We start from the raw sequence: 19193 nt of genomic DNA, 5'->3' as shown, positions 1-19193 counted from the left end.
GTACTGGAGTGGCTGTAAACTTTGTAGAAAACCCACAAATATAACCAAAGGACTTAGCGCAATCTTCTCTCCTAGACCCCCTCAGCTCACGGCCCTGGACTGTTAGCACATACTACTCACCTTTATAGAACTGAACAAAAGGCAGGGATGGTTGCACAGTTTTTTGAGAGCTCCTATACATATTAAATGAGAACTGTTTTCCAAAAATCCTTGAAGACAGAACCTGACAGCCTTGGAATTCAACAGCTTTCTATAAAGTTCAATCTGTAGTGCTGCTGGCTGGCAAAAGACCACATTCTCTATTTTTGGTGGAAGATATTTATTTATGACTTCCTGGGTCCTTCTAAGGATAAAAAGACCAGTGAGCCGAGTAAGTTCAGCTGCTCTTCTCTCTCCTAAATTCTTTTCTTCCTAAGGAAAAACAACAGATTTAAAATTAAACTGTGGTAGACAAAAAATATTTTCTGTTCAACTGAATGCTAAATGTTTTACAATGATAAATCATTTACTTGTTTGTCTCCCTTCACATTTTTTATTTAAAACACAATAAACAATAAACAACCATGATCTCTTTAATGGCTCAACAGACCATTTAGTTACATGAGGCCCGTTTCCTAATCCTTATTTGTGGTTATTGAATCCATCAAGAGCCAACAGAAATCAATAATCTACAAGCTAATTTATTCTAAAAGGACATTTGTATATATATGAACCCTATATTGGCTTAAAATCACCATCAAAGAATTAACACAGAAAATTATTGGAAGCCAATAAATTTTGACAAGTTATTGATCTTAAAACTAAGCCTAATATAAGATGAATGTAAAACTAATGTTCTCCCATATAAACTATCACATAATTCACAATAAAACATTAAAAAAAAAAAAAATTTAAGCCTAAAATTACTGACACAAGACAGATTATTTCAAAATCACTTCAAATTTTTCATTAAATACATTTTTTAAAATGAAAATACAGTATACCTCAGAAGCAGTAGGTTGTCTAGATATAATGATCGGTTCTTCATATACTTTTTTATAGGATGACAAAGAACCTAATATGCCTGGATTTACAAAATCAATTAGGGCAAAAAATTCTTGCAAATCATTTTGCACTGGAGTACCTAGAGGCATAAAAGTGACAAGAAGGTCATGTCTGTGTTTTATAATCTTGAGTCTTTATAAAAAAAATGTACTTTTTTCCCTGAGAAGACTTAATATAGAAGCAAATTTATTACAATTGAGGAAGAGCAGCCAAATCAAATTGAAAAATGAAATTAGTAATAACATAAATTTTTAACTCCAATTTTAATTGTGTGCTACAGTCTCACTTCATAGAGTAGAGCAGGAACTATAGGCTCTAGAGTCTGAGTGCTGTGGTTTAACTGCTCTGTGGCGCCGAAATGGTTCTGACTCAGAGCCATCATGTATAGGCCTTTCCAAGTAGCATCTGGCGACTTTGAACCACTGACCTTGCAGTTCAAACCGACCTTGAGGCTGAGAGCTTATCCTATGGTGCCACAGGTTCAAATCATGCCTCTGTCGCTTACTAGCTGAGTAACCCTTGAACTAGTTACTAACCCAATTTTATTGCCTGTAAAATGGTGATAATGTGTGGCCCTGTAGGATAAGCAATTAACTGCTAACTCCAAGGGTGGCAGTTCAAACCCACCAGCCACTCCTTAGAAACCCTACACAGTCAGAACTGACTCAATGAAACTTAACATTAACAAGGAGTATATAAATTGCCATTGAGTCAGTTCCAACTCCTAGCAACTCTGTATAGGGTTTCTAAGGCTTTAAGTTTTTACAGGAGCAAAAAGCCTTTTCTTTCTTCCATGTAGTGGCTGGTGATCTTAAACCACTAACCTTGTGGATTGTAGTCCAATGCTTATCCTTTGAAACCACAGTGCTCCCAGAGTAGTGCCTAGCATACAACAAATGCTCAATAAATGTCAGCAATTCTGCAAATAATAACTGTGGTTTTGGATAAATTAATTACATTCTTTAAGTTAGACTCAGGAATTTTCATTTATAAAAGTGGGAAGATAATAATTTCCCAGAAGTATTAGTATGTGTAGAATCCTCATGTGGTGCTATAGGATAAGCAATTGACCACAAGGTTGGTTTGAACCACAAGGGTGGCGGTTCTAACTCACCAGTCACTCCTCAGAAAACCTATATTGGGTCCTATGGGTCGGAAACTACTCAACAGCACTTGATAACAACAACATTATGTATGGGAAGTGCCCAGCACAGGGCTTCATTCGTAGTATACACTTTGTGAATGATACCTACTACTACTCTTCAAAGCTATCCTATCAAATTAGAACTTTCACTGTCCTAAGGACTAACAAAGGATTATAAGAGATTTATATACCTTCCATATCTTACATATTCAGTAACTTTTTAATAAATAATTTTCAAATAAACATTAGTGGTATTTCAATAATTAGTATAATGTCCAAAATGTACAACAGTCCTAAAGTATAATTTCAAGTAACATATTAGAAAAAGCTGTACAAAGGTATAATAACATAAGAAGTAAATAAAAATGCACTTATTTTATTAATATGAGTTTTACAATGACAGGGAGAGTTCAATGACCACCTCCCTGACAGCTAAAATACCTACCCCAGTTAGACCAATACTTTTTTTTTTTCCCCCTTATAGCACATGTAACCACTTGTTGTTGTTGTTAAGTGCTGTCAAGTCAGTTCTGACTCAAAAGCAATCCTGTATACGGTTTCCAAGGAACAGATGGTGAGTTTGAACCACTGACTTTGCAGTTCAAATCAACCTTATAGCCCAGTGCATTAACCCACCAGGACTCCATTTAGCACGTTTAGTGAGCTCTAAAGGAGCCCTAAGGAAGTCTGGTATGGCAACATAGGATACGCACTGGCCTGTTAACTGCAAGGTCAGTGGTTCAAACCCACCAGCCACTCCGTGGAAACCCGACACAGGGTCGTTCAGAGTCATTAAAACAACACCAAGCATGGAAAAGTCAGGAACAAAAGGATCAGAATCTTTGATGATACTTTGAGCTACTCCATCACTGTTCCTGAGAATGCTTTACCTCTAGACTTCCAATTCTGTGAGAGAATAGGCATATTTTATTCTGAAGTTGGTTACCTGAATCAGAAATCATTCTAAGTGATACACACAAGGCAACAGAAAAACAGGAAAAAAGAAAAAGAAAAAAGAAAGCAGAGCAAAAGAAGATGATAAAAAAGGAAATTAGGGCAGAAAATAAGGGAAAAGCGCCTGGAAGAGAAAAAAAAGGAGAAGTGGCATGCAGCTGAGAGGCAATGAAAGAAGACAGTATTCTGGTATGTCATCTGGAGAGTTGTCTAGAGGTGCTTTAGTCCTCTAGTTCTCTGCTTTCAGTTCTCGTCTATGATTCTAGAACTTGTAGATGCTGCTAAACAATTTAATGCTAATTAAAATGGAGCAGTAATGTCCTGTGACAAGAAAAAAGGAGACACAAAAGGTTTATAATCAAGTTGATGTTTACTGAAACTATTTTGAAGACTATAGAGGGGAAACTTTAAGACACGTAATTTTTTTTTTCCTTTCCTTATCTCCATCCCAGCCTCATAATAAAAGCTTTTTACTTTTACTTCTTTATGAGCAGACACAAATCCACCACCCAATCCCAGCCATGGAGCACTACTAATGACCTACTACTCTGTCCTCCTCTGTGGCCTCCAAGAGAAATTCAAAAAGCTCTTTACATACATTTCTAGACCCTATCATTTTTTTTTCTGAGAATCTATGCAGAAAAAATATGTTGTTGTTGAGCGCCAGTGAGTCAGTTCCGACTCATAGCAACCCTATTATAGGTTTTCCAAGGAGCAGTTGATGGGTTTGAACCGCCAACCTTGTGGTTTGCAGTCCAGTGCTGACCCGACAGCACCACACTAGGAGTCCAGAAAAAGTGTATGTTTATGAATATTGACCACCACATTATTCACAACAGTAAAGAATTGGAAACAGTTCGGATAATTTTCAACATTGTGCAACATCAGGAAAATAACTACATAGAATGTGTTTTTGATAAGTACATGCATGTATATGGATTAAGAAATATGCCTTTTGTATATAAAAGACTCATGGTGTGGCACTGTAGGATAAGCACTGGACTGCTAACCGCATGGTCAGTGGTTCATACCCACCAGCTACTCCTCAGAAACCCGGTCACTATGAGTCAGAACCAACTTGACATTATTTAACTTAGCAATGTATATATAAAAAGTTTTAAACTATGCATGTATGTTTTCTGCATGTGCATGTCTATGTGTGTATGAATAATGAAACGTTGTTGTTATTGTCACTGTTAAGTGCCATCAAGGTGGTACCGACTCATAATGACTCTATGCACAACAGACGAAAGAAACACTGCCCAGTCCTGGGCCAACCTCACAATTGTTGCAACGCTTGAGTCCACTGATGCTGCCACTTTGCTAATCCATCTTACTTGAGGGGTCTTCCTTGTTTTCTCTGACCCTCCACCTTACCAAACATGATATCCTTCTCCAGTGACTGGTCCCTCCTGACAATATGACCGAAGTATGAGACACGAAGTTTGGCCATCTTGGCCTACAAGAAGCACACTGGCTGCACTTCTTCCAAAACGGATCTATTGGTTCTTTTGGCAGCCCATGGCACTTTCAATATTCTCCTCCAACACCATAACTCAAAAGCATCAATTCTTCTATGGTCTTCCTTATTCACTGCCCAGCTTTTGCATGCATATGAGGTTATTGAAAATACCATGGCTTGAGTCAGGCACACCTTAGTCCTCAAGCTGACATCTTTGCTCTTCAATACCTTAAAAAGTTCCTGTGCAGCAGATTTGCCTAACGCTATATGTCATCTGATTTCTTGACTGCTGCTTCTGTGAAGGATGAAGTCCTTGACAACTTCAATCTTTTCTCCGTTGATAACAATGTTGTTTATTGGTCCAGTGGTGAGGATTTTTGTTTTCTTTACATTGAGATGTAATCCATGCTCTTTGATCTTCATATTTTAAGTTCTCTTCATTTTCAGCAAGCAAGGTTGTATCATCTGCATATCACAGGTTAATGAGTCTTCCTCCAAACCTGATTCCACGTTTTTTTTTATACAACCCAGCTTCTCGGATGATTTGCTCAGCATACAGGTTGAATAAGTACGGTGAAAGAACACAACCCTGTCGTACACCTTTCTTAATTTTAAACCATTCAGTCTTCCCATGTTCTGTTGGAACAATTGCTTCTTGGTCCATGTACATGCTAACAGTTAATTAAGGATGGAACAGGATTTCTGTTCTCTAATTTCTAAGCACAGTATAATACAGCATTAAAAATAATATACACTCCCCCCACCCCCAAAAAAAAAAACCAAACCCACTGCCACTAAGTTAATTCAGACTTTTAGTGACCCTACAGGACAGAGCAGAACTGCCCCATGGGGTCTGTAAGGTTATAATCTTTACAGGCCGTATCTTTCTCTCATGGAATGGCTGGTGGGTTTGAACTGCAAACTTATCAAATCAGTCAATCGCTTAACCACTGGGCAACTGGTGGTGGTGGTAGTGTGCCTCGCAGAGTTGGTTCCAACTCATACAATAACACTCAACTTGGTACAGGGTTTCCGAGGCTGTAAATCTTTACAGGAGCCGAAAGTCTCATCTTTCTCCCATGGAACAGCTGGTAGTTTCGAATTGCTGACCTTGTGGTTCGCAGCTCAATTCGAAACCAGGAGGGCAACTAGTGTTCCTTATACAAATACACAAAACTATATTCTTTTAAACTTTCAGTCATTAATAAGAATTTTTTTTTAAATCTCGATTTTCTCTTTTTTGTGATATAATGGAAAGTCATCTAACATCTTAAAATAATCACTTACTTTTATTAATCAAAATCAACCTCAACCATTTTCTGACATTTATAGAAACTAGCACAGGCAGTCCAGCCTTAGCTCCCAAGTCTTAACTAGCATATTATTTGTGGGTATTCCTCAAAAGCTGGGTTGCTAAAGATAACTAAGGGATTTGAAGATTCAGAAGTCTACCAAGACTCAATGAGCACAGCTCTATTAGTTCTGGGTCACGACAAGCACTGGACTGCTACCTGCAAGGTCAGCGTGTCAAACCCACTAGTCACTCCTCAGAAACCCGACATAGAGTCGCTACGAGGTGGATACGAATGAATGGCACTAAACAACAACAATAATAGCAATTAGTTAAAAATCTGTATTAATCTCAAGTGTCATATTTGTTGTTGCTGTCAAGTGCCGTCGAGTCGATTCCAACCCATAGTGACCCTGTATAGGGTTTCCAAGGAACAGCTGGTGAGCTTGAACCAACGACCTTGCAATTCAAACGGCTTTGCAGTATGATGCATTAACCCACAGCGCCACACCATCATATTACCAGTCTTAAATATTCGTTAGGGATAAATTCCATCTGAAAAGTAAATACTTACCAGTTAGAATGATTCTTTTCTCACATGAGAGACTAGTGAGGGCTGCAGTTGTCTTAATGGCACTGTTCTTTAAACGATGCCCTTCATCACAGATTAGAAGATCAAATTTTATATTCTTCATTTGCTCCAGAGAGCGAAGCAACATTTCATAGCTGATGATAAGAACAGAATATAATGGAGAATTGATAAATTCTTCCACTTTGTGGTCCTAAAAAAAACAGAGATAATCTTGAACAGAGCATGGGCAGAAAGTGTGTGAAGTCAAATTTAAGACACATATTCCTGACAGTCACTTATAAAATATACTACGTTAGCTCAAAACCAAATTGTAAGCCAAAAATCTATTTTTATGCAAAGAAGTTAGATACACCTGCCACCTGCAGAACTACAAAACAGACAGTGAAAACGGCACCACTTAAGTTGAAAAACTTGTGATTTACAAAACAAGTAAGATGAAATTTTTAAAACCCTTGTACCTGATCGACAGTAAATATCTTGATCCTCTCACTTCCCAGCCATTTCTGAAATTCCTTCCTCCAATTATTCACCAAGCTTCCAGGTGTGACGATCAGGGTCTTCTTTATCACGGGCTTGCCTCCATAAGGCCCCTGACACTGGAGAGTCCAGATGAGGGAAATGCACTGCAGTGTTTTCCCTAAGCCCATTTCATCAGCAAGAATAGCTCCAGATCTGCCGCTCATTCTGTTTGAAATAAGTGTATTTCCTTTCACCACAATAGGAAAATGCCTCATGCTCCTAAAACCATCCCTTACTAGTCAAGAATCACAGCTAATATTTTGCAATTATGAAAAATTCTAGCACACAGTGAAAAATTTTCCTAGTTTTCAACTCAACTAATTCATAATTCATCTTTCTTTTGCCTCATTGATAATTATATTCACTATATGGTTGCTACGTGCTGTCAAGCCGGTTCCAACCCATAGCGACCCTGTATATGATTTCCAAGGAGCGGCTGGTGACCTTGAACCACGGACCTTGTGGTTCAAACTGACTTTGCAATCCAGTGCATTAACCCACAGCGCCACACCAGGACTCCATATTCACTATATGTTGTTGTTGGGTGCCACCGAGTTGTACCGACCCATAGAGACCTTATGCACAGCAGAACGAAACACAGCCTGATCCTGGGACAACCTCATTACTATTGCCATGCTTGAGTCCATTGATGCTGCCACCTGGCCAATCCATCTTGTTGGGGGTCTTCCTCTTCTTCTCCGACCCTCCACCTTACCAAACATGTGGCAATTAAATTACTAAAACATAAACCTGAAATTAGAGAGTTGAATCTAAATTATGTTAACATTTATTGTTGTTGTTGTTGTTAAGTGTCATGGAGTCCGTTCTGACCCACAGCGACCCTGTATAGGGTTTCCGAGGAGTGGCTGGTGGGTTTGACTTTGCAGTTCAAACTGACCTTGCAGTCCAGTGTATTAACCCACAGCAGAACACCAGGACTCTATGTTACCATTATATGTATTTATTTAGGACAAAAAAGTATTAATCCAAATTTCATATCTGCATTTGGTTAATTAATTTATAAGTCTAATTCCTATTTCTAATTGAGGAGTTTTAATCATTTTCTATATTAGATACCGAAACAATTAAAATATAACTTTAAACAAAATCTGCTGAGCTCTATTTATGACTCTCTGACAATAAAAGGAGTCTTCAAACAAAACAGCTCTGCAAAAATTAGACACTAAAAATTGTATTTAAATCACCTAATTTAGTAAATATCTGTTATCATATAGACCTAATGAAGTTATATAATTCAAAACTAAGCACTATTAGAAAAAGGAAAAACAACTAAGCATTATTAGTAATATATTTTAATATTCATGTATTTTAATATCACTTTATATTTTAAAGCCTATCGAGTTGCTATTCTTTGGCATCCAGTTGATTCCAACTCAGAGATCCTGAGGGTTTATGAAGCTGTAAATCTTTATCGGAGCAGAAAGCCTCATCTTTCTCCTGAGGCGTGGCTGGTGAATTTAATCTGTTTTCTTCGTGCTTAGCAGCCCGATGTGTAATGTACTACACCACCAGTGCTCCTTAAAACCAAATAAAAATGTAAGTACAGTTTATTAATGGCCTATATTCCTTATTAGTTGAAATAACCAAAATGCAATTTTATATTTCCCATCTCAAAGTGCATAGAAAACATACAAGCTTGATGAAGATCAAAGACCACAGCCTTCATTCAGTATGGGTTGCACCTCAATGTACAGAAAACAAAAATCCTCACCATTGAACCAATAAACAACATCCATGTAAATGGAGAAAAGACTGAAGTTGCCACAGACTTCATTCTGTTTGAATCAACCATCAACACTCATGCAAGTAGAAGTAAAGAAATCAGACAACGTATTGCATTAGGCAGATCCACTGCACAAGACTTCTTTTAATTGTACAAGAGCAAAAATGTCAGTTTGAGGAGAAGATGAGCCTAACTCAATCCATGGTATTTTCAATAAGGAGCTCTGGTAGCATAGTGATTACAAATCAGGCTGTGAGCCACAAGGTCAGCAGTTCGAAACTACCAGCTGCTCTGCGGGAGAAAGATGAGGCTTTCTGCTCCTGTAAAGATTTACAGCCTTGGAAATCCTATGCAGGGTCGCTGTGAGTCGGAACTGACTCCACGGCACATAACAACAACAACACATGCATGCGAAAGTTGAACAGAGAATAAGGAAAACCATACAAGAATTCATGCATTTGAGTTGTGGTGTTGGAGTAGAATAAAACCCTGTATAGAGTTTCTGAGTAAGTGGCTGGTGAGCTTGAACCACCAAGCTTGTGGTTCAAACCAACCTTGAAATTCAGTGCTTTAACCCACAGCATCATACCAGGACTCCCAAAGTACCATGGACTGCCAAAAGAACAAACCATTCCTGATTTTACTAGCTGAAAGAAAGTGCAGATTTGATAGAAAAATGAGTCTAGCTAAAGATAGTTACCCTTCAACCTGTCATCATTCAAGCAGTTCTTAGAGTTAGGGGAAGTCAATATATTCCCAGTCCCCAATTAGATACCGAATTTAAAAGTCAAGGGCTGATGCATTTAAAAGAAAACAAAACTGAAAGAAACCATACTTGCAGATAGTACACATTTGACCTGGCTTCGATGGCTGGATAATCAAAACTCGATTAGAAGAAGAAAGAAGAGAGGGAAAAAAAAAGAGTAACCAGCTACAATTTAATGAACTTTACCTGTACTTAGGGATGTACTAGCTCAAAAAAGGAAACAAATCTTTACAGCAAGGATCACTCCAACCCCCTCAGTATACAGGGTTGACAAGGATGGGCAACTTAGACATTGGCTACCCAAAACAGGGGGCCTATAAAGGCAAGAAGTGACTGGCTTACAAGCTTTCAAGAGGGAGCCTACTTCTAGACGGGGTGGGGAAAGGTAGAATCTCCACTGAATGATTTCCAATCTGTTGGGACCAGGCTGGCGAAAAGAAGTGGGGATAAGACTCTTGTGGTACAATAGTGAATAATTGCCATCAGGACTGACTGTGAGGGTAGGAAATATAGAGGTAGATGTTTTTTGCCAAAAGAATGGGAAAGATTGATTTTGCAGCCCAGGGACCACCAAGTGAGAAGAGCGGAGAGCAGGACCCTACCCAGAGAGGCAGAGACACCAGGGATGGAGACAGAGACGATGACATGGACAGAAGGAGCAGCTGGGGACACTGGACTCAGGGAAGGAGAGGGGCTGTGTGGTGTACCCTTTGGTTATTTGATGATGCATAAGTGGATTCAGAAGAGGCCGTGGAACAAATGATATCACTGCTGATGTCCGATGGATCTTGGCTGAAAGCAGAGAATATCAGAAAGACGTTTACCTGTGCTTTACTGACTACGCAAATGTTTTCGATTGTGTGGATCATGACAAGCTTTGTACAACAATGCGAAGTATGAGTATTCCTGAACATTAAATTGTGCTCATGAGGAATCTGTACCTGGACTAAGAAGCAGTTGTTTGACCAGAACATGGGAACATTGAAAATGGTTTAAAATTAAAAAAGGTGTGCAACATGGTTGTATTCTTTCATCATACTTATTCATCTTGTATGCTGAGCAAATAATACGAGAAGCTGGGTTATATGAAGAAAAACATGGCATCAGGATTGGAGGAAGACTCATTAACAACCTGTGATATGCAGATGATACAACCTTGCCTGCTGAAAGTGAAGAGGACTTAAAACATTTACTAATGAAGACCAAAGAGCACAGCCTTCTATATGGATTACATCGCAATCTAAATGAAACAAAATTCCTCGCCACTGGACCAATACATGACATTGTTATCAACGGAGAAAAGATTGAAGTTGTCAAGGACTTCATTCTTCTTGGATCGACCATCAATGCTCATGGAAGCAGCAGTGAAGAAATCAAAGGATGTATTGCATTAGGCAAATCTGTTGCACAAGACATTTTTAAAGTGTTGATGAGCAAAGATGTCAGTTTGAGGACTAAGGTGCACCTGACCCAAGCCATGGTATTTTCAATAACCTCATATGGATGTGAAAGCTGGACAGTGAATAAGGAAGACCGTAGAAGAATTGATGCTTTTGAGTTATGGTGTTGGAGGAGAATATTGAAAGTGCCATGGGCTGCCAAAAGAACCAACGGATCGTTTTGGAAGAAGTGCAGCCAGAGTGCTCCTTGGAGGCCATGATGCCCAAACTTTGTCTCTCATACTTCGGACATATTGTCAGGAGGGACCAGTTACTGGACTGGCCAGGTGGCAGCATCGATGGACTCAAGCGTGGCAACAGTAGTGAGGTTGGCCCAGGATTGGGCAATGTTTAGTTCTGTTGTACATAGGGTCGCTATGGGTCGTTACCAACTCAATGAAACCTAACAACAACAACAACAACAACAAAGGGGATTGTATTCATTGCAATGAAACAAAATATGATAGGATGAATGTAAAACTAATATTCTTCCATGTAAACATCACACACACACAAAAAAAAACTTAAAAAAAAAAAAAAAACTGAAAGAAAAAAATGACCAGCAGAAAATTTACCAATATGTTAGCAAGGACCTTTAATTTTTCTTCTACTTCTTTCTGTTTTGTCTGTGTGTGCATGTATCTTCAAAAGTATCTTTAGATGAGGATACTACTATTCTTTAATCAAAACCTCAATTTAAAACTCCTGATTTGTTTTTGTTGTTGTTTTTGGTTTTTTTTTTTGTCAGAGACATAGGTGAGATAAGAAGAGAAGCTTTTTCAAAATCTTCCTAAGTCAAATTAAAAGTTTCTTCCATTTTGCTCCCATAATTCTGTCATAGTAGTAGGGAACTACATCAAGGTTCACTGAATTTTCTGTTTCCAAAAATACTTTATAAACTACTTCCAAGTAAAGACCATGGTCCTGACTCTTGTATACCCAAGCGTCTGTAAGTTGTCTAACTTTTAAAAATAAATGTACAAATAAATACCATTTACCTTTTCCTACCAACTAAAATTCATGACATTATTTATATCAGGCTCTTTCTGGAAAACTACTACTGTTGTTGTTGTTGTTGTGAAGTGCCATCAAGTCGGTTCTGACCCATAGCGACCCTATATAGGGTTTCCAAGAAGCAGCTGGTGAGCTTGAACTGCCGACCTTGCAGTTCAAATGGCTTTGCAGTCTGATGCATTAACCCACAGCGCCACACCAGGACTCCAAACCACTACTACTACAGGTTAAATCAAAACTCAGATTATAGACTGTTAGGGACTTAATCAAATTCCAGTTCTAATCAATTCATATAGTTCTGTTCCACTTCAGTTCTAACTGGTCCAAACCAGAGCTAGGTCAGACCTCAAATCCAAAGGACACAGTTCTCCAGACTGCCATGTCTTGGTGATGCCCACAACACCCCCACATCTGATCTGGTAACAACTCCCACAGCCTGTTAGTCCACAGCTCCCCTTCATTCCTGACCTGCAGCTTCAAGAATTCACTAGAATGACTCACAGAACTCAGGAATGAGCCATATTCATGCTTCGTTTTATTATAGCAAAAAGGATACAAATGAAAAGCTACACAGGGTTTGGTCTGGAAGAGTTCTCAACACAAATGATCCAAATGACACACTGCCGCTCCACCCACCAGTGACTTTCACCAAGCAGGAGGCTTATGGAGCGTCCAGGTCTAGAAGCTTTACTAGGGCTTCATTACGTAGGGAAGACTGATTGAACTCAACCTCCAGATCCCCAACCCCACTAAGGCTGGGCTGATAACACAAGGTAGGACTTTCTGGCCTGACCAGCTCAAACCCAAGAGTTACCTGATTAGCATGACCCGTTATGTAGGTGTGGTCTAGAACACTCATCAAAGACGCCTGAATCACTGGGGCAATTCCAAGGTTTCATATGCCTCTCAGGCCAAATACCAAATTCTTTACATAAAACTGTAAACTTCACAACTGAACAGTTTTTATTTTCCTACCTCATTCCCATCACACATTCATAAAGGAATATGATTCCTCCTTTCTGATGTGGTCGCAGATGACATACAAGATGAGGATCTATCACTACATCCACAACAGGGCAACAATTCTTATTGAACATCCACTGAAGAGTCTTGTTTGGACGCGGCATAACAAGGGAATCTTTAAAAAAGTAAATGTATAAATGTATTACAATTTCACTTTGTCAGCAACTCTATTATTTCACTTTAATTACTTATACGATAGAACTATTTGCTATTATTTGTGACCAGGAAGCATTTGAAATTTAGTAACAGTAACACTAAGCAAGAGTACAACATTAAAAAGAGAAAATGTTGTTTTATTCATGCAAAGAATTAAACCATTATAAACCTCATATATTCAAAAGTGCTTCAAAACCACTAAAATTCACTAGTTACTATCTAGTGAAGGCATTCAGTGAGCCACAAAATTCAATAGTTCAGTATTCAAGGCACAGAGTAGTACTTCCAACTGAAAGCACGGCCTGGAATTTTCCAAAGTGCATTTGTCAATGCTCATAGCTTCCCACTCTTTCATAAAGGAGTGCCACATTAACATAAATGCTTCATTTTTAGCTTTATAAATAATAACGATGGCCATTACCTCTATTCATCAGAACTGAGTGAGGATGACAAATTTCCCATTGATTTAGCCATCATTATTTGCTTAATGACTGCATTCATGAATGTCAACTTCATGAACCTCCACAAATAAGCATAAATTAACAATGAAATAATACTATCATTTCCCAAGCCTATTGCCCTTGGGCACCTGTCAGGTCTGGAACAGAACTCCCCCGAGTGGCCCAATTTTCAACCAAGTGATGAAAATATATAAGGGAGACAACAACACTAGTGAGGTGTGTTCACCATGGAATGATCAACCATTCAAGATTAAAAGGGCAACATTTACCTGGGGACAACATTTACCTAGGGACATGGCTGACAGAGGCTGGGAAAGAGGTGGAAAGGAAATAGGAACCACAGGGAGGAAGTGGGATAACTATGGTTACATTCTGAGATGAAACAAACTATGTGATTTGTTGGATGTAAAACTAATGATCTGCTGTAAACCTTCACTTAATTTGGAACACAAAGTTAAAAAAAAAAAAAGTGCTGTTGTTAATTCCCATTAAGTAAGTTCTGACTCACAGCAACCCTGTATAGGGTTTCCAAGGAGCAACTGGTGGGTTTAAATTACATACCGTTCAGTTAGCAGTGCAGTGCTTATCCTACAGTGTCACACCAGGACTACAAAAATATGCTATCATAGTTTATGAGATTTCTTAAAATATCACCCCCCCAAAAAGCAAATTCAGATATAATTACAAAGAAGGTCTCAACTGATAAATCTGAAGTCAGATAATAAACCCATCAACATTATTTTTTTGGATCTATTTTCATAATTGAAAACTGAATAAAATAAAAAAATAAACAATAAAAAAGAAGGAAAAAAGGACAAGGAGATGTGATGGGAGGGAGGATATAAAGAAGTGAGCTCCAATGGATTAAATAAAATATCCATCAATGAGGAATTACCTAACGCATAGGAATGAGTTTGCTCGTGTTTACAATTAGCAATTACCCAGAGAACAAGTTTTCTTATGTTTTTGAGGTCAATTCTTGATATATAGATCGTTGCAACTGTACCCTCAGGTTGATTTTTGACTCATAGCAACCCCACGTGACACAGCAGAAGTGTCACATGGTTTTCTGGCATCAATCTTTGCAGAGGCAGATTGCCAGACCTTTCTCCTGAGGAGCTATTGGGTGGATTCAAACTTTTTCTTAGCAGTAGCGTAGTGGTTACGAATCAGGCTGCTAACCTCATGGACAGCAGTTCAAAACTACCAGCTGTTCCATGAGAGAAAGATGAGGCTTTCTGCTCCTGTAAAGATTTACAGCCTCAGAAACCCTATGCAGGGTCACTATGAGTCGGAACCAACACCATGGTACTTAACAACAACAACATAGTACTTAACCATTGCACCATCACGGCTCCTTAGGTAGAAGATTGTTGTTGTTGTTAAGTACAGTGAGTCGGTACTAACTCATAGCTACCCTGTATAAGGTTTCTGAGGAGTTGTTGGTGACCTTGAACCACTGACCTTGCAGTTCAAAGCAACCTTGCAGTCCAGTGCATTAACCCACAGCACCACACCAGACTCTGGGTAGATTAGGGAGCGAAAATAGAACATTTATCCTTTATCTTTCCCCTACATCCGTATATTTCTTTTGGATTTCCAACCAAGAAATGGTCCCATTTGTTCGTAACATTTAAAAACAACAAAAGAGAAGAAGAGAAAACACAAGTGGAGGACATAATATACTGCTTAACCAAGGATGATGGGAAAAGTCATTCAACAAAAAGTATCCATCTTCAAGAGAGATAAACATAAAACACGAGGTCACTATGAGTCATGATCAACTCAATCATAGTGGATTTGGGATTACACACATACACAAACATGTACACACACTTACATATACAAACATGTATATATTTATGCCCCAACCCAAGCCATGGTTTTTCCAATTGCTTCATGCACATGGGAAAGCTGGACAATGAATCAGAAAGACCAGAGAAGAATTGATACATTCAAATTATGGTGCTGATGAAGAAAATTGAATATACCATGAACTGCCAGCAGAATAAACCAATCTGTCCTGGAAGTATAGCCAGAATGCTCCTTGAAAGCAAGGATGGTGAGACTTTGTTTCACATACTTAGGACATGTTAGCAAGAAGGACTAGTCCATAGAGAAGGATATGATGCTTGGTAGAGAGTCAGTGAAAAGGGGACAGATCCTCGACAAGATGGACAGACACAGTGACTCAACATATGTTTGAGCAACAATTATGCAGATGTTCAGAATCAAACAATGTTTCATTCTGTTGAATGTAGAGTCACTGTGAGTTGGCACCTAACAACAGCATGTACACAATCAAATTTTTCATTCATTCAGGCAGAAAATAAAGTCAATAAGGAAGGTTGTTAAAACAGCTGGTGGGGCAGACAAAATATTTGGATAAAAGAAGAGAAAACTCAAAAGTACAAGTTTCTATTCTCTATTCTTCGATTAAGTCTCTAGAATAAGATAATATAGAACTAGCATTTCAAACATTAGAATTCTGTTCTAATTAAGCCATTATTTGAATTTGGTCAAGTCAATTCATCTTTCTGGGCCTTAGTTTCCTCAAATGCAAACTGTTCTGTCTTAAAAATGCTGTTTCTATAATATTTGCAACATAGAAATAACACCTAATTATGGTACTGTATATATTTCATTTTATCTCCCAACTTCCACATCAACTACACAAAACTTTAATTTTAATTTCCTTATCCATATCCACACCAAATGAGCAGCTCTGTATTGACAGTTTTAATGCTGGACAAAAGCACATAAAAGGCACCCCAGGGTCAACTTATATGAAGGATCTCAAGAGGTAAATGTACAGAAATGCAAGTTTATTAGTGGTTCCCAAGAGCTGGGAAGAAGGGAAAATGGAGAGCTGTTGTTTAAAGGGTCCTACATTTCTATCCTGAGTTCAGAAAAGCTTCCGAATATATAAAAGAGTTTCAAAAGGTCTGTGAAAAAATATTATTAGATGAGGGAATTTTTCCATAACTTTTTGAAACTTCCTTCTAAATAGTGGTGACGGATGCAGAACATAGCATAGTGAATGCAATGAATGTCACTGAATTGCGTACACTTAAAAATGGTCAAAACAGAAAGTTATTGTTATATATACTTTACCACAAAAAAATTGCAAAACAAAAAGACATGCAAGAAATACATCTTGGGTAAACAGTGAAACATAATAGTTAATAAAACAGACTACGTTTAATTTTTATAATGAGATTTTCAAAATTAAATTTATTAATGTGAAAACTAGAATCCTGGTGTAGCACTGTAGGATAATCACTAGACTACTAATCACAGTTCAAATCCACTAGGTACTTCGCAGAAATCCTATACAGGATCACTATGAGTCTAACCAACTCAATGGCAAGAAGAACAACAAATAAGAATGTGAAAATTTAGAGCTCTGGTGGCCCAATGATTAAACAATTAAAAGGTCAGCAGTTCAAGTTAACCAACCACTACACGGACGGAAGCAGTCTGCTTCCATAAAGATTACAACTTTGGAAACCATAATGGGCAGTTCTACTCTGTCCTATAGAGTCTCTGTGATTTGGAATCAACTCACGGGCAACGGATTTTTAATATGAAAAGTAAGTGTAACCACTTAATCATCTCTACGGGAGAATCTTTGATCAAAAGATGAAAATACAGAACAGATTTTCAACTTCTCATGTACTGTAGACTTTCTGGAGGCATGTATGCAAGATGAACCCCTGAAACTATGGCCCTGAGACAATCCTTAAACTTTTTTTTTTTTTTTTGCCCATCTAGAGACTTTTATTCAGGGTGAGGAAGAGAGAGGTGACCTCTGCCAGAGAGAGAAAGCAGGAGGCAGAAGAGAAGCGAGAAGAGAGAAGAGAAGAAAGAAGAGACGGCAGAAAGAAGAGAGGGCAAAAAGAAGAAAAATCCTTAAACTTTTAACCAAAAACATCATCTGAAGTTCTTCTTAAAATTAAATCGTTTAGCTTAACTAGCTAGTAAAGAATGTCTGCCGTGAACATTGTACTCTTTTATGATAGTAACTCAAAAGATTATACAGGAACACCAGAACCTTCTGAGGTGGGACAAGCATATCAGCCTGGAATAGCTAGAGCAACAGACGCTACATCTTCAAAGAAAGATCATCAGAAAAACTCCAAAACAAAAAATGGCAGTATGATTAGCTACTACAAGAACAAGCAAGTTGTTCGCCAGGGAGCCATCAAGACAAGGAATCAAGTCCCTTCAGGGCCAAGCCCCCTCTCCAAGACTGAAACTCAAAGGGAACACATGAGCAGGCACATAAGCTTGCTGCTAAGCACATTCGTCTACTGGTCAATGGAGGAGGGGAAAAGGCAGCAATAAAGAAATGGGCTGAGTTCAACCATGTTCCATAGATTCCCATTGAACTGAAGATGAGAGAGAAAAGAGGAAGGGCTAGTAGGTCCGAAGTGTGGTGAGACCTGGGAACATCTGAGCCCACGGACAAGGACACAGTCACAGAGGGCTAGAGCTGACAGTGAAGCATCCAGCTGAAAAGAAGTGAGGGGAGACACAAAAGAACACCCAACCTTGCAGATAGTACCCATCTGACCTAGCCTCGATGGCTTGATGATCAGAACTCAGCTAGAGGAAGATTTTTTTAAATTTTTTGATAAACAAGGGTAAATTGCTATGATTTGATGATCTTGACCTATACTTATGGATGTATTAGCTCAAAATGCCAACAGAGAGGGAAGGAGTCTTCACATCAAGTATTAATGCCATCCACTCTGTATACAGGGTAGATAGGGAGAGGCAACTTAGATACTGGCTACCTAAAATGAGGGGTCAATAAAGGCACAAAGTGACTGGCTTACAAGTTTTCAAGAGGGAGTTTAGTTTAAGAGTGTATTGGGAAAGGTAGAGTCTCCACTGAATAGTTTTCATCTTGTCTAGATGGGTCTGGTAAAGAGATAGTGATAAGATTCTTATGATTCAATAGTGAGTAACTGTTATCATGACTAACTGCAATGGTCACAACTTTAAAGGTAGAAGTTTTGTAACAAAAATGAGGAAGCAGTGACAGAAAAACAGAGGACCCTAGCCATCAAGAGAGAAAAGCACAAGCAGAGTGTGGAACCCTATCCAGAGAAGCAGTGACACCAGAGATGGAGGCAGAGTTGAGGACATGGAAGGAAGGAGCAACTGAGGACTCTACACTCATGGAAAGAGCAGGACTGAGAGCCAGCGGCTAGGAGGCAGGCTTGTAGAATGTGCCCTTTGGTTGTTTAAATTACTATATATTCCTGAGTGTTTCTGTTTACATTTCCACGCCCCCCCCCCAATAAAAGCGGGGAATGGAAGCAAGTATGTTGAATAATGATGCACAGAGGAGACTGTAATCATTACAATGCAATGATATAAAGCCAATGTTCTCCCATGTAAACTATCACTCAGTGCACAATAAAAACTTAAAAAGAAAAGATTACATAGGAACTTTAGTGGGCCGAGAGTTATAAAGGAGAAGTAACTCAGAAAAGGAGTTTCAGAATAGTTGTACAACTCAAAAACTATAATCAGTGTCATGAACTGTACAGGTAGAAACTGTTGAATTGGTGTA

General features: G+C 38.6%; 1 protein-coding gene across 1 annotated transcript in view; it reads right to left on the bottom strand.

The window, feature by feature from the left end:
• Positions 1-19193, bottom strand: part of RAD54B (RAD54 homolog B (S. cerevisiae)) — a 107624-nt gene that overhangs the window by 21186 nt on the left and 67245 nt on the right. Inside the window, exons 6-10 of the mRNA XM_006859254.1 lie at positions 12945-13107; positions 6946-7171; positions 6470-6677; positions 984-1123; positions 121-411 (exon numbers count right to left, since the gene is read on the bottom strand). Of these exons, the coding sequence (XP_006859316.1) occupies positions 121-411; positions 984-1123; positions 6470-6677; positions 6946-7171; positions 12945-13107 (1028 nt within the window). The remainder of the gene's footprint in view (positions 1-120; positions 412-983; positions 1124-6469; positions 6678-6945; positions 7172-12944; positions 13108-19193) is intronic.

The sequence above is a fragment of the Chrysochloris asiatica genome, unplaced genomic scaffold (assembly GCF_000296735.1).
Source record: "Chrysochloris asiatica unplaced genomic scaffold, ChrAsi1.0 scaffold00031, whole genome shotgun sequence".
NCBI lineage: Eukaryota > Metazoa > Chordata > Mammalia > Afrosoricida > Chrysochloridae > Chrysochloris > Chrysochloris asiatica.
The sequence above is the reverse complement of the archived record's forward strand: the minus strand, read 5'-3'. Positions and strand labels throughout refer to the sequence as shown.